This window comes from Lissotriton vulgaris, chromosome 12 (assembly GCF_964263255.1).
Source record: "Lissotriton vulgaris chromosome 12, aLisVul1.2, whole genome shotgun sequence".
Lineage (NCBI taxonomy): Eukaryota > Metazoa > Chordata > Amphibia > Caudata > Salamandridae > Lissotriton > Lissotriton vulgaris.
In genome coordinates this window covers 434,005,364-434,020,915 of record NC_141700.1, presented here as the reverse complement: position 1 = coordinate 434,020,915, position 15,552 = coordinate 434,005,364, and the positions used below count along the sequence as shown (strand labels likewise).

At 40.7% G+C, this 15,552-nt stretch overlaps 1 protein-coding gene across 1 annotated transcript in view; it reads right to left on the bottom strand.

The window, feature by feature from the left end:
• Positions 1 to 15,552, bottom strand: part of SLC12A4 (solute carrier family 12 member 4) — a 533,265-nt gene that overhangs the window by 46,436 nt on the left and 471,277 nt on the right. The window contains exon 21 of the mRNA XM_086945194.1: positions 6,673 to 6,780. Coding sequence (XP_086801320.1) covers positions 6,673 to 6,780 — 108 coding nt within the window. The remainder of the gene's footprint in view (positions 1 to 6,672; positions 6,781 to 15,552) is intronic.

The window sequence follows — 15,552 nt, the reverse complement described above, 5'->3', positions numbered from 1 at the left end:
TGTCAAACAGCACGTACGGAACTGGTGGCATAGTGAAGTGTCCAAAGATGGGCTGTATGATGATGGGCTATTCTGGGGCAATACAGAGTCAAGCACTTGAGTTATGAGTCGGCAATGCATAAAGTGAATTTTTAACCCAATATTTCTCTGAGTAAATACTTTATTTTCAGAGTAATCTTTTATTGTCAGATAGTGCGGAGCTAAAAAATAGTGGGCAATATTTGCCTCTGTATTTCTGAGCTTCCCTGTCTGAAAATAAAACACAACCACAGAGAATATATTAGTTTGAATGAAAGCACTTCATGCCATTCAGGCACATAAAATAGGCACACAGCTCTGCACTGGATGAGTTAGTGCTTTCTCAGATAGTACAGCTCAGAAACTTTGAGCAACATTTGCCTCTTTCTGTTTGTGATCTGTGCTGTTTGAAAATAGAACACAAAAAGAGAAATATGAATGGAATTAACTAACTTTACACCATGCAGTCGCATAAAAGAGGCACTCAGCTCTGCACTGCCCCAGAAAATACCATAATGAATTGGCCCAGGTAGTGTCCTAGTGGGACTTTGATAGGGTATGTAGAAAATCAGTCTTTTCTGCATGGTCTTCCGAGAATTTTCACTGCTTGGTGAACCCTATTTATTGCTGGATTTAGCACTTTGCCCTTACCCCTAAAAATGGTTAAATGTATTTATCCTAATTGGCACACTTACCTGGTCTGTAAATCCCTAGTGTATGGTGTACAAAAGGTACCCATGGCATGGAAGTTACATTACACTTGTGGACTGCTGTACCAATTGTGCTATCCACCACCGTGGTAGTGCAAACATGGCTACAGGCCTACCCTGTGCATCCTGACTTCTGCAGTATAAACCCTGCAATGTCACCAGTTAAAATAACCCTTTTTTACAAGTAAAATATCTCTTTTAATTATTGATAAGTCAACCCTACGAAAGACTTGTATCCTGCAAGGAAGAGTGCATGGTCTTTAAAAAGGGGACATGTAGATGATTAATATTACCAAGTCCCCTCTCCGGTGTCAACATCAACTGGAGCAAATCCTTGATCCTCCTCCTTACGTCAGGCACTCAGGAATTTACCACTGATTAGCCGCTGGTGTGGGCCTCAGAACCTATACGATATCTAGGTGTATGGTTTACCAATAATTTGCAGGAAATATGGACCGGCAACTATGGGAGGGTGGTGACCTAGTTTGAAGACACGATAAAAGATGGAAGTCGCTTCCTCTTTTATTGGCGGGTCGCATAGCAGTAGCCAAAATGATAATATTGCCAAAACTACTATATCTCTTTGTAAATGTGCAGCTCCCGCTCCCAATGCACTTTTTTAAACAATTAATATCACTTATGATAGAGCTGGTATGAGCAGGGGGTCAACCAAGGATAGCCTGGGAAGTTTTAAAACTACCACAGGAACAAGCGGGGCTGGCAGCCCGGACTTTGTTCTCTACGCTTACAGCGCACAGACACAATTCTCACACTTCTGAGCTCACCCCACACCCTATCAACCACACATGTCCATAGAAATAGATCGTGCTGCTCCCCTGCCAGTATCAACAGCACTATTTCATCCATATAAACGTCCTCGTGAGGAAATAAATACAGTACAAGTCATGAGATGTGCATGGAAGGGAATTCGTAAATGAGCACGCCAGAGATAATAAATAAACCATCCATGCCCCTCCTCAATAACCTCATGTTTCCCCCTCTTATGGAACGGAAAGCGCAAGAGCAAACGCACACAATATGGCAGTTGGCAGCGATCTATATCCCAATGATGCCTTTCTTACACTGCAACACATGTGCTCTCCAGCAGAACCGTCAGCACTAGATATGCTGTACTACCAGCTGGGCGCATCCTGTAAGAGCAAATTCCCCACATTTCCAGCACCCCGCCATCTCTACCGGTGCTTGAGAATCTGTTGGTGATGGAGTCGGGTAGAAAACTCATATCATGCATATACAAAAACACTCAAAAGACCTAACCTATAGAGATTCCTCCCTCATTCATGGCCTGGGGAGAGGACTTAGTTACACCCCTCATGTATGCACAGTGGAGGCTGAGCTATCAACAGCTGGAGTGGCTGTCGCCCAACTACCGCCTCAGGCTTATACACTTCAAATATCTTCATTGTCTTTAACGGACGCCCATGCAACAGCATAGAATGGGGTTCCGGGAAGATGATTGTTGCTGGAGATGCGGTACCCCACGCGCAACATTTTTACATTTAGCTTGGCACTGCAAACCGATAGCAAACTCCTGGCTTGAAATCTACAGACATATAAAAGATATCACTGGGTTAGACCTCCCCTGCACACCTCTTACGACCCTGCTCGGAGTGCTGAAGAAGGTCCCCCCTAATTCACGCAAGCTACCTGAGATGCTACTGTTGATGGCAAAACGACAGATAGCCTTACACTGGGGAGCAGTTAGACCTCCGTTAATTAAAGATTGGGTCACGCAGGTTGCATATTGCAGGACACAGCTGTCTATCTACTGGGAACTCCAGCCGATCAAATCCCGACCTAAGGACATTTGGGAACCATTTGTAGCTTGGTTAAATACTAGAGCGGAAGATGATTAATGTATCTATTCCATGATATGTGCTCCTAACGAGATACCCACTAGACTGCGAGATGAAGCTTTACCCCGAGGATGTAATGTCAAGATATCCTACTGCAAATCGAATGTTAATTGACACTTACAGGAATTATTTTTAAGCCCATATGAAGGGCTGGACTACTTGGAATGTTGACATGTCTGATTTAATTATTACAGTACAGCACTGCAATGCAAGTTCTTTTTTGAGTTGTTTCATTTAAAAATGCAAATAAAAAGCAATTAAAAAAAGATATTGCCATGTCCCGATAGCAGTAAGGCCCAAAAAGCTATTTTCACTTTGGCAGGCCTAGTTGTCCTATATAGAAAACCAGAGTACACATTAAAATACCAATGGTGCTAACTTGGAAAAGGACCTAGCTAGAAAAAAACAATTACGCCACTATTTTTAATAGTTATTAAAAATCCAAGTCAATAGGGAAAACTGATTTTTAATAAATATTAAGGAACCATAACTTTTAGAAAGTCACCCTTTACATTCCTGAGTTTTCAGAAGGCTAATTAGCATTCTTCTGCCAGCTCCCAGTCTTTGCTCGGCTTTGAAGGGGGAGAAAGAAGTGTGAATTGACACCCACAAACAAACACTAGAATAACCTGAATGTGCAGAGATAACCTATCTGAACTCAGACTATGCCATGAGAGCGCTGTGGGTAACTTTTTGAAACAACAGTGTCAAATTCTACTTGACGGTCTGTTGAGCCACATGGCAACCTTTGGTGCACTTGAAAGGGAGAGAACCGGATGCCAAGTCAATTCTTATCCACTGTCTGATTACTGAAGGACCCTATTTTTGTCCTACCAGGCTGCTGGTTTTGTGCGGGTACAGTGCCTGATTCAAACGGGATTTTAGTGATAGATGTGGGAGGACTGATTATTTCCCGAAGGACATTCCCATGCAGCCCAAGATCCTGACATATAACATTTTGGCCTGTTTGAAATGAAATGAAAGAAGGATTTATAAAGCGCGTGGCTGCCCGGAAGCAACCCAGCGCTGGTGAGTGAGCTGGCGGGAGATATGAAAGTTATGGAAAAAGCCAGGTTTTCAAGAGTTTACGGAAGGCGAGGAGGTTGGGTTCAGCGCGCAGGACAAGGGGGACACAAGAACTACTGGAAAAGTATTTAGGGTTGGCACTGGGAACTTTTACCTCATTGGCTAGGGAGTGCCCAAGAGTCACCCCTACCCACTGGTTGGAGCTGGGCATACGTGTCACCCCAAAGCACCTAGACAGAACACTTTGTGGATCTGAAGAAGATCAGAAGAGGTCTGGATGGATTTTGGTGACCTGAAAGTAGTCTGAAAGGATTGGGCCTGCTTCTTCTTGTACCCAAGGCAAACATCTATACTCCAAGGGTCAGTTGGCTGCCCACCTGTTTGGCTACAGGGAAACAAGCTGCAAGAAGAATTTTCAGTGTCAACTGGACATGGGATGGACACTGCTGTTGGCTTCTGACTGACACGCTAAGTCTAAAAGTGCCTCCCCTGAGATTTTTGGGGGCTTCAGAAGTGTCCTCCTGTATGCTCCAGAAGTATGTTTAGAAAGTTTTGAAAACCAGTAGGACTTACAAACTTTTTCTCTTCCAGACTTTTACTGGGACCAAGTCACTTTGTGTATTTGACCTAGGCTTCCTTGTGGTAAGCCTGAAATTGGACCTTGGCCCCGGTCGACCACGACCATTGACTATTATTGGGGCTTTACTTTTTCTTGGCAATATTGTTACTTAAAAAAGTTTAAACTCATATCTCTCATTTCCATGATTGGATTTTTTACATTTTGGTATTATTTTGTTTATTCAATTGCACTCTAACTTTTTAATACAGTTTAGGATTTTTCTTGTTTGGCTTTGTGACTTTATTACGGTTTTGTTATTTTATTAATACTGTATACATTGCCCTAAGCTAACCCACTCTGCTCTGTGTCACAGCTACCCGGGGGATAAGCTAAGGTTGATTCAGGTATTTTTATGATTCACCCTAATAAGAGCTGTGATTAATCATCCCAAATAATAACCCACTTGCTTAAAGGTCTCATATCTTTTTTATATTTATGAAACTAACAGTATGTGTTCACAGTAAAACACTACGAACAATATGAATCAATTCATGAATATGTTGCACCAAGAGATGGTTATATTGTGCATCTGACCTGATTCCCATCATTTCAACCCTTAAGGTGTACACATTCCTTCAAGGTATTTGTGCAATATTGATAGTAACATGTATCAAATAAGATAAACAGTCATTTGAAACAGAATTGTGATATAGTTCTTTAAAAGTAACATGCATTTTCACCATCATTTCAATGCTGTAAATGGATGGCTGCTGATCAATCAGTCAAATAATCTTTATTCGATTTCAGATATTCAAACCATAAAAGCACATAATAAATATAATAATACAATAGTAACCTCTAGTAACAACAATCCTCACAGGGATCAACCGGCTAATTAAAAATGACTTGTACCGACGGGGGTGCAAAAAATTCAGTAACTCCAAAATCATTCATGCTATACCAATAAAAACATTTTAATCAGGATCAATACATTAAGTACAATAAGAGAGAGCAAACTGGCTAATCACAATTAGATGGAAGTCTTATGGCAGATTAAAAAAAATTGGAGTACATAAAGCACAGTGCTACCGGTCAGATGCTGGGTCAATTAGGTGAAAGTATGGGCCACAAATGGACAACAATATATGAAGGAGGAGTCAAAAGTTGTGAGTCTTATTAAAACGGCTGCAACATATAGAAGAAAAAAGAAATAAGTGAAATTAAAAGAGGGTAGAGGTTCCAGTAGCATATGTTACAAGCTGTAGGGACCATCGATTAAGTCAGAAATTCGGAAAGTTCTTTAATGGGGTTGATTATCTGATGCAATTGGGAAGACTCCATTAAATGAGGTCTTTAACTTTGCAGGTTTTCTTTCAGTTCTTTTTAGAACTGTTTTTAAGTGTGTGCATGACTAGTTTTAACACAGTTATACAAAGTAAAATAAACTTGAACACCAAGCAGTGTTGCCAGAAATAACTCCAATGAGCTCAGAAAAAAGCATGAGAAATGAAAATATTCCTGATTCTCTAAAAGAGGAACATCATCAATCATACTAAAGTCATACTTAGGCAGGAGCCCTATTATAGAACCATATAGTTGCTCAATCTCTGAAAATAAAAAAAATCCAGGAGAATATCTGTAATAATACCACCTATAATCAAAAGCAGCGATACTGTGCTGTAAACTACTTGAGAATATGACAAAAAATGTAGCTATATAAAAGACGCATTTTTAACTGCATACTTTTTACGTTAATGTTTTATATTTGTATTGCCTTCATTTGCAAAAATCAAACTTAATAAACTTAATTTAAAAACATGGAATTCTACGAAAGAGGTTTCATATCCAGAATCAACCCTTTAAATAGCACTCAAAGAGGGTGGTTTGAGTACAAAAGCAGAACAATCATCCATGAACATAAACATTCAGCTCCTCATTGAATTCTTCAAAAAACTGGAACTGTTTATAAGTGGCATTATGTCCGTACATTGTCACTTTTTATGGAGTGAGGATTCAGGGGCCTGTTCACAAAAGGCATTTTGGAGTAGGTAAGTCCTATTCCTGTTGGGCTGTTTAACATCTTCATACATGCCTTTACGAATTGGCCCCCTAAACCTGAACATTTTAAATACATTGGGAACATTGAAGGGATATTTAAACACAAGTAGAACACACAGAAAGTAATTTGTCCTCTCTGTACTTTCACTGAGAGGGATTGGGCATTTCCAGTTGATTCACAAAGGCATGTTAGAGTATATAAAAGAGTACTCAAGTAGAAGAACTCAAAAGTGCTTTTGGTAATCCTCACTCTGTTTTTTGCCTCAGTCTAACATACATACCGCTTTATCTCTAAATGTCAACTGTTTCAAAAGGGACCATAGCACAAAGCCAACACTTCTATTTCTTTGACATAACACAAGTTCTCAACATAGCTCGAGGAAAGTCCACAAACCAGGTTCCGTCTTTGAGAACAGATACATACCTCCCTTTCCCTTTCATTCTTGGTCAACCTCATTTGCCGCAGCATTTGAGATCTTTGTTCCATCATTAAGGTTCTTTCATAAGTATAAGCAGAGATGTCACTGTTGTGCTGAAAAACAAAGAAAAAAGCCCAATAAATAGGATATCACTGCCAGAACAGACTCTTATCTGAATTCAATATTGACATATGATGTTACAACATCTTTTGCTCAATCAGGATTTCATTCAGGGACTCTGATGTACATACACAAAACAGCATGTTCGTTTAGAATTTCTGAAAACAAAATTGTTATTTCTGGGCTTTAATTGTGTTTAATCATTGCATTCACAATTTGAAAAAGTGGCTACCAATAGGAGAACAGGAGTGCAGGAAGTATTAAGATTTTGATAAAAAGCGATACAATTTGCTATCGATAGTGCACGTCTAATCCACCTTCCCATTTTTGACGCTATCTTTGAGATCCCTCCCCCACAGTTATCCCTAATAATCATCTCCCGGTCTCAATTTTTTATGATGTAGAGATTATGACCTGAAAGATGCATCTAACTTATTCAATATTAACATCTGTAGCCAAAAGAAAATGTCTATATTTGTCCTAATTAACATTAATACCAAAATAACAGCTACATTTTTTGGCTGGTCTTACTGGTGGTAAATTTGAGTTAGAATTTTTTAATGAATAGAAGAATGATGCTTGCATGAGGAGAAAGAAGATTGCTGCTGGATGGGAACGTCATTTCTTGATCATGATGTCTCTCCCAGAGTTGGGTAGCCAATAGCTCAGATTCTACAAACTGAAATACCTTCCGATATACAGCGGGTAACGCTGATGCAGCTAATGTGGGTGACATAATGAAGCTTGATAATGGAAATGAGATACCATCCAATGTCCATTCTCTGTAGTATTATAGATAGAAAGGCCTTTCCGGTAAAACAAAACCCTTTCCGGCAGTAAGGAAAATGGTGTGAACATCTGAATGTATTGTGGTCATCAGTGAGAGGCGAGTACAGAGATTACGGGGTGCAGATCTGGCCGGTATAAAAATAGAAGGATCTGGGAGGACAAATGTATTCACTAGTCCAGTCAGTCGATTTGCAGTTATTTTGGCTAGCAGCTTATTATTCACATTGAGAAGAAAGCGTAATCAGTAGGAATTACATGATTTTTTAAATCTTTTCTGGCTTTTAGCGTAACAGTGCTCATTGCTTCCCAGGTAGTGGACAGGAGACAGCCCTTCACTAGGGCTTCATGGTACATACCTAACAGGTGTGGGGAAAACAGGTCTTTGTAAGCTGTATAAACTCAGATGTAAGGCCATCTGTTCCAGGAGTGTTACCACAAATGAGAGCATCACCTTTAAGAATCTTTAATTGGCCATTGTTTTTTCATCAACAAGACCAGTTTTACCATTTATTAAGTTCGTATCCTATAATTTTATAAACATGCTTGGATATTCTTATCAGGCACTCCTGCGATTTCATAATTTTCCCAGAACTTGCCTGGGTAGAATGTTCTTGTGCGGTGACAGCTTTAACCTTCTGAATGGTTGCTCCCTCCTCGTATTGGATCAACACCTTTTCATAAAAAAAATTCCTATCTACCTATTCACATCATACTTCCTCCCTTTCCCAGATATGTCTGGTGATAGGTTAGCTCTGGTTTGCAGTGTGCTCCATACGGCCATATTCATTCATTGATTCAATTAAACTTCTACCAGAACCAGTTTTAATGGGGTGTAAATCTGAGATTTTTATCTTTCAAGGGCAGAAGTACAACTGTTTTCAGGGTGAAAGAGGGAAGAACACACACCTAAAATTGATACTATCCACTACGGTGGCACTGAAAACTACAGGCCTAACCTGTGCAGCCTGACCGCAGCAGCTTGAACCTTGCTGCACAGACCTGTCAAACTAACTGTTCTTGATAGGTAAGAAATCTGATTTTAAATGTTAAGTCACCCCTTGGTCCACACAAGGCTGGGTGCAAAAATATATTACCTGTAACTCTACAGGTGAAGTCAGATTTGTATTAAATATAATTGAAACGTAACTTTTAGAAATTTGCCTTTACTCTGCCTGAAGCTGCTGGAGGCAAATTTGCATTAGCTCTCCAGCAACTACCCAGCCTGTACTTCACCTGACGGAGATATGAAAACTATTTCCAGAGCAGAGATAATGGCCTAGGTGTGGAGAGGAGGGTTTTCTTTCACTTGAAGAAAGATCAGTTAGGGTGAATCCAGGAACTTCATCAACCTTAAAGGAGATCCGCCCTTCCACAAGTAAATGTAAGGGGAGTCCAGGAGGAATCAGCCTTCGTCCTCCCTAGTCAGGTTTGCACCAAACTAGGTGGGAGGGAAGCTACCCAAAAATCGTTTTTCAATGACCACAAAGGAAGGGACTGCCATCTACCCTGGAAACGCCTCAGGGTGGGATTGAAGGCTCTGCAGAAGGAGAGAATGATTTTCTTGTCTAGGATTTTGGAACTAAGGTGCACTATGGGAATGTTTATAGTAGGTCAAACAGGAAGTGCTGCAAATGTGGGTAGGGTTGGCCCTGGGAACTTTAACCCTATTGGTTAGAGAAGAGCCAAAAGAAGTGCTGAATTTGAGACAGTGGTTTCCGGTGCCTCGCACTGGCACTTACTCATCAACATTGGTGTTTTTACTGAGCACCAGTTAAGGACACATTCATATATGGTAGGGAGTAGGAGATTAAGTGATTTGCCTAGAATCACAGGATGTTGAGCTGATGCTGAATCTCAAACCTGGTTCCCCAGCTCCAAAGTTGGTGGCTGTGGCCATTATGCCTAAAGGTACAACCATCTCTTTTTTTACCTTTGCTTTATCTTAACATGTTACAATACAAGTCGTATTGTGATCAAAAAGTACGCCAAGATATTTTGTAAGTACTCATTACATATGCCTGCACTGTCCATGCTTTAGTATGCGTACATTAAGATTAACTGGTCCTGAAGAAAGCCACGTTGACCCTCCGCACTATCGATAGTGGCAGAAACATGTGGACCACACCCGGGATGACCATGAAGGATACATGGGACCAATTAACATCTCATACACATCCACCACTTGTTTTTAGCATTGACCGGGAACCCCTTAAAACCCAAAAAAAGATTTGGATACTTTGGATCACCGTTCATTTGAACTGAGAAGATGAACGGAACACAACTTCTCCTTCTCTCTATGTTTATGTTCTTCCGGCCATAACGCCACATCCTCTCCCCACTTTTAAGGTTATTAGTTGGTTCTGTTTTAGGTGGCGCTAACAGGAGAAATTGACTAGTACAAGCTGCCACCTGATAAGAGGCCCCACATTTTTTCTTACAAGTTAACCACTGCCCAGAAGTCAACCCCATCTGCTATCTCGTACCAGGCATATATGTGGCAGCCCACGGCACCATCTCAGATCACTTTCTGGACCAGTGGAAGATTAGAAGAGGACTGGACCTGCTATCTGTGACCTAAGAAGAGTCCTGAAGGACTGGATCGGCTCCTTCTGGTACCCAGGACAAAGAAACGGATTGCAAAGGTCAGTTGGCTGAACTAATGTGTTGCTACAGGGACACACAAAGCTGCAAGAGGCCTTTTTTCCCAGAAGTGCTCAGCTCACCGGTGGCAACTGAAGCTGGACTGAACTTTGTTGTGGTTCTCTGTCTAACATACTCAAAGGACCTTCTCCTTTGGGCCTTAGAGGTCGACTCCTGTAGTTAAGGCACAAAAAAAAGTTAGGAATCTTTGAAAACATTTTCTACCGAGCTTCAGCAGGACTGGCAGGGAAAAAGTATCTAACCAGCAACTCCACAGTACAGGACTCAATTTCAGCTTTTTCCCCAGTCAAAGATCAGAAAAAGTGACAAAGGCTCCTTGTGCGTTAGGACTTAGGAAAGTTTACACAAGAAATCTCCAAAGCTCCAGAGGGACAAACCTGCTTCAAGTATCTGGCTTCGGTTCTACAGCAGCAACTAAAGATTTAGTGGTATCCTACTCGGAGAGGACTTTTCTTCTCGAAAAGTGCAAAAGTAATATTCTGTGATGAGACTTGGAAGAATTTTATAAAATATTTATTTATTGGATTTTCAGGGAATAAACACAAGTCTTAGAAACCTCACAAAGATGGTAAAGCTAAACACCAGGTAACCTGGTACAGAAATTTAGCATATTGATGCATTCCATAGAAGACAGAGGCTTAGAAGAAATATCAATGTTTTTCTTAAAAAATGTGAGAAAACCTCTTTCTGAAGTTGGACTTGGAAACTTTTTCAAACATTTTGACTTCCAGACTTTCACCAGGACTAATCCACTTAGTGCATCCCACCAGGGTTCCTTCATGATAGACCTCACATTTTACCAAAGTCATGGTATCACAACCAGTGACCACCATTGGTGCTTTGGTGTGTTATTTTCACTTAAATCTTAAACAATATATTTCCCAGTTTCCCTTATTGGCTTTTTGTCATTTTTATGTCATTTTGTTGGTTATATTTTCACTCTATTCTTTGCATTAGGTTTGCAATTTTTATTGTTTGGTGTTTTGACTTTATTACTGTTTTGGAACTGAATAAATACTTTACAGATTGCCCAAAGTAAAGCTTGTCTGTTCTGCGCCATAGCTACCAGTGGGTTGTTTTCTGGTTAATTAAGTAACTTTTAGGGTTCAATCCTTAAAAGAAGTTTTAGCAATGCTGGAGGTTTGCAGTCCTTCACCCCAAATAATCTATTTTTTACAGAGAGGGTCCAAAACACAGCTGCCAGAAACATACTCGACCTTCCACGCTGCACCCACATCCCACAGCACCCTCAGGAAGCTTCACTGGCTCCCTATTCACAAGCGCAGCCAATTCAAACTCCTCAATGCACACATACAAAGCCCTACATAACACAGACCAGAATACGTGATCAGACACATACACTTTTACCAGCCTACCTGAAACCTACGCTCTGCCGCAATCTAACTCGCAAACACTCCCCGCATCTGCAAAAGCAAAACAGGAGGTCACTTATTCTCCTAAATCACACCCAAGACATGAAACAACCTCCCCCAACAAATCAGAGCCGCCTCCTCTTCACCTCTTGAGTTCCGCAAGAAGCTGAAGACCTGGCTCTGTGTATAAGCAACTTGGGGAACCACTCACCAACACACCTGCCTAAGATCCTGGATACCCTCTCGGGTGATTAGTGCACTATGCAAATCAACATAACAGTTCAAGTTCATTTACAGAGCATATTGGAAATTGAGTTAATACGTCGAGATTTCGGTTAATCCAGAAGTGTTTAGTGCTACTTGCGTAGTCAAGAATAATCATGTGTGATTGAAGGGGACCCCAAATAAAGTTTCACCACATGGATTGAGGAAAAATGGCAATATAATTATTAGTTTTACAGTTAAAGTAGATTAGGCCCTTCAAGAAATCGAAGGTTTTTGGATATGGGCTCACCCATAACATGGCTGTGCCTCTCTTATTTAACCACAGGGCATGCACTGCATGTTTGCAAAATGCTTCTCGTATGTTCAGTAGAAAACTCAGCAGTGCTGTTTGTGGTTTTGACTGACATGTCAATCCGATCATAAGTGGCAATGCATATATTACATCAGTCCAGTATTCTACCACTCCCAAATAAGCTAAAAGCTAGGTGTTAGAATCCTGCTTCAATAGCATGACAGCATTGACAACTCAAGCTTACCCTCTCTCTCTTATACCCCACTCCCTTTCAGGTGTAATAGGCTCTGTACAGTATTTTTTAATGTATAAGCATTTAATTGATGCTGCATCATTACAGGTCGCTCATGCTACTTTTTACATTTAGTTTCTGAAATATGGGGCACTAAGATGTTACCTGGGAGTGGCAAGACAAGAGAGAATAATAGAGCATTATATTAAAGTATAGGGTTACCTATCATCTTGTTTAGCATTTGTCAGGTCCATCTAGCAGAGGCAGTCAATCTGAAAGTATCTTGTAGTCTATTCCCATGTAGAGCTCATTTCATAGATAGGGGGTGAGGATGCGCAATGTTTAGTTACACCATAATGAAAAATAAAGGAGGCTACAACCCCTAGACAGTATAGTGTGTGTGTATGTGTGTGTGTGTGTGTATGCATAAGTAATACATTCCAAAGTTTAGCACTGCATCGTGCCCAGTGTGTATTGCAAAGGCAATGTATCTCACTTGATGCAAGTTTATTTCCCTACCCTGGCAAGTTTAATTATAACAGAATTCAAGTTGGTGAAGCACTAACAGGTCAACAAGTAAGGAACTTTAAAAAACAAGTAGTGGAGCTTGAAAAAAAGTTCAGTGGAAGCGAGTGCAGGAGTAGGTAACTATGCAGGGAACCGCCCCTTGATAAATATGTGCCTGAACGAAGGGGCTATTAGGACTTGCTATCTTCCATGAGGCGATTTCCTAGAAATGTTAGTGTGATCTTCAATAACTACAAGTATTTTCTCATTTATGTTTTTTGATGATTGAGTTGCCCAGAAGTAAGGACAGTGATGAGGGGTTCTAGTTTTTCATCCTGAGGAAAGTCATGGACCCGTTTAGGGGTCTAATAGGGGCTGAAACATGTTGACCAGTGTTTGAATGATTGCTCAAGATACTGAGTAACACCAGGGTACTCTTAATAATCTTGCCTATGAAACCCTGCATAAAATACTAGTTGTTGTTGTTCCTATAGGTCATTTTAACACTTCCTTTTGGGTCCAAATTATTACTACTACATTGCTCTCATTTCCTCAACCCTATTCTTAGGTTTTTATAGAGCACTCAACCACTAAGGACTTTTCCATGGTATCTATTCATTTGTTCCAGATGAGGAGGGAGACTGGTGATGAAGCATGCAACCCTGCAGATTTTGTAGGTCTTTTTTAGAAATAAATGACTGCCACATGTAAACCCACATGCACATATCTCCCCTGCCTTGAGGGCCCTACATTGGTTATGAGTTGCCAAAAGATCCACCATCAAGCTTCTTTGTATCACCCACACAGTAACACATTGCAAAGTACAACTTTTCATCAGTAATAACATCACTAAATACATACACGAAAGGAACCTCTGCTCTAGACTGGCACCCACCTCAAGATGCCAATATAAAATGAAACAAATATAGGTGGAACATTTTTCTTTAAGCAGCAAAGCTATTGGATTCACCACCCCCAAACATAGGATTCACTGACAACAATCCCATCTTCAGATCAGTCTAAACGTGGCTCTTCCCTACACAACTACATTATTCACAACAACAAAATGTACAGGAATAGTATGTACTAGAAATACAAAGAAATTAAAAACATACATAACAGATCTATCTTTAAAATGAAACATTTTTACAAAAAGTATAAAAAAATATATTTAGCTCTACTATAGTCTATGAATGTATATTTACAACGGATCACACACACACACATATATGCATGTATCCAGTGATATATGGAAATAATTTACATATATATATATATATATATATATATATATATATATATATACATATACATATATATGTCAAAGTTTCAGGGTGATCAATAAGTGGAAGCTGAGACAAAAAGGGAGTTCGCACCATGTGCACACCATGTCAGAATCGCTCACAGAGAATCCTAATTAACGGCAACCTACCCGCTCCCTCTCCGATCCCGGTGGGAGTCCCTCAAGGCTCAACCCTGTCCCCTACCCTTTTCAATCTTTATCTGGAACCACTCACAGAGGTGCTACACACCACCAATATCTCCTACCACATGTATGCTAACACACAGATCCACATAAAAATCTATTCGCCTAAGGACATTCTCTCCCTGAATGAGGCCTTGAAGCTGTCTGTTCACTGGCTCTCCTCTAACCAGCTCAAACTTAACGCAAAAGAAACTAGTTTCTTCTTCTCTCCCCACCCAAAACTAATCCAGCCATCCAAGAATGGATCAAGGCTATCACAGTGCTAAAGTGCTCTCCTACCATTGTGGACTCTGCTAAATCCCTGGGAATAACAAAAAAAAGCAGCTTGAAAATGCGTGGCCATATCAATTCGATGGCCAAAGCTGCCAGATTTCACTTGCATTGCATAGGAAACCTGAAACCCTTCCTCTACCCTCCCGACCTATAAATGGCAACCCAGGCACTAGTCATCTCCAGACTAGAATACAGTTGCTCTACTCTTGCAGGTCTACCGAAGAACTCTCTGGCCCCACTGAAAGCCTGCCTCAACACTGCCGCCAGACTCCTAACCGGTTCAAGGAAATTCAACCACATCTCTCCCCACTTGAAAGCTCTGAATTGACTTCCACTCGAGGCCAGAATCCAACTTAAGATGGCCTGCATTACTCACAAGGCTCTATACTCTAACTCCACTGCATTCCTTGCCCAGAAACTCATGATATCTGGAGGGGCCAGAAACTCCCGCTCTGCCAGAGACCTTTTGCTCCAACCAGCTAGTTTACAGAAAAAAACTACAATCAGGGCTTCTCTGGGGCCGCTCCAAGAATATGGAACTCTCTGCCGCCCGTCATCAGAAGACTGTCATCTTTGGCACGCTTAAAAAAAGGAGACCAAAATGTTCCTTATGGGCAAATTCCTCGCCTAACGATTGCATTACAATCTCCTCTACAACCTTGAACCATCCTCCATTACAGCATTATCCTTGACTTTTCCCGGATGATACCTACCGGCTCTTCTGGGCTTCCCACCTGGGAGCTGAGACTACTTATTCTCTTGTATAATGACTCTACCTGCTTTTATCCTAAATGTATCTGGAACTTGAGACTGCTTGTTTTTCCTGCACAATGTACATAACACTTTGTATCCAATTGATAGCCTCCCCTCCTATGCCCTTTGTATACTACCCTTCAATCATGTTAAGTGCACAGATTACCTCACAGG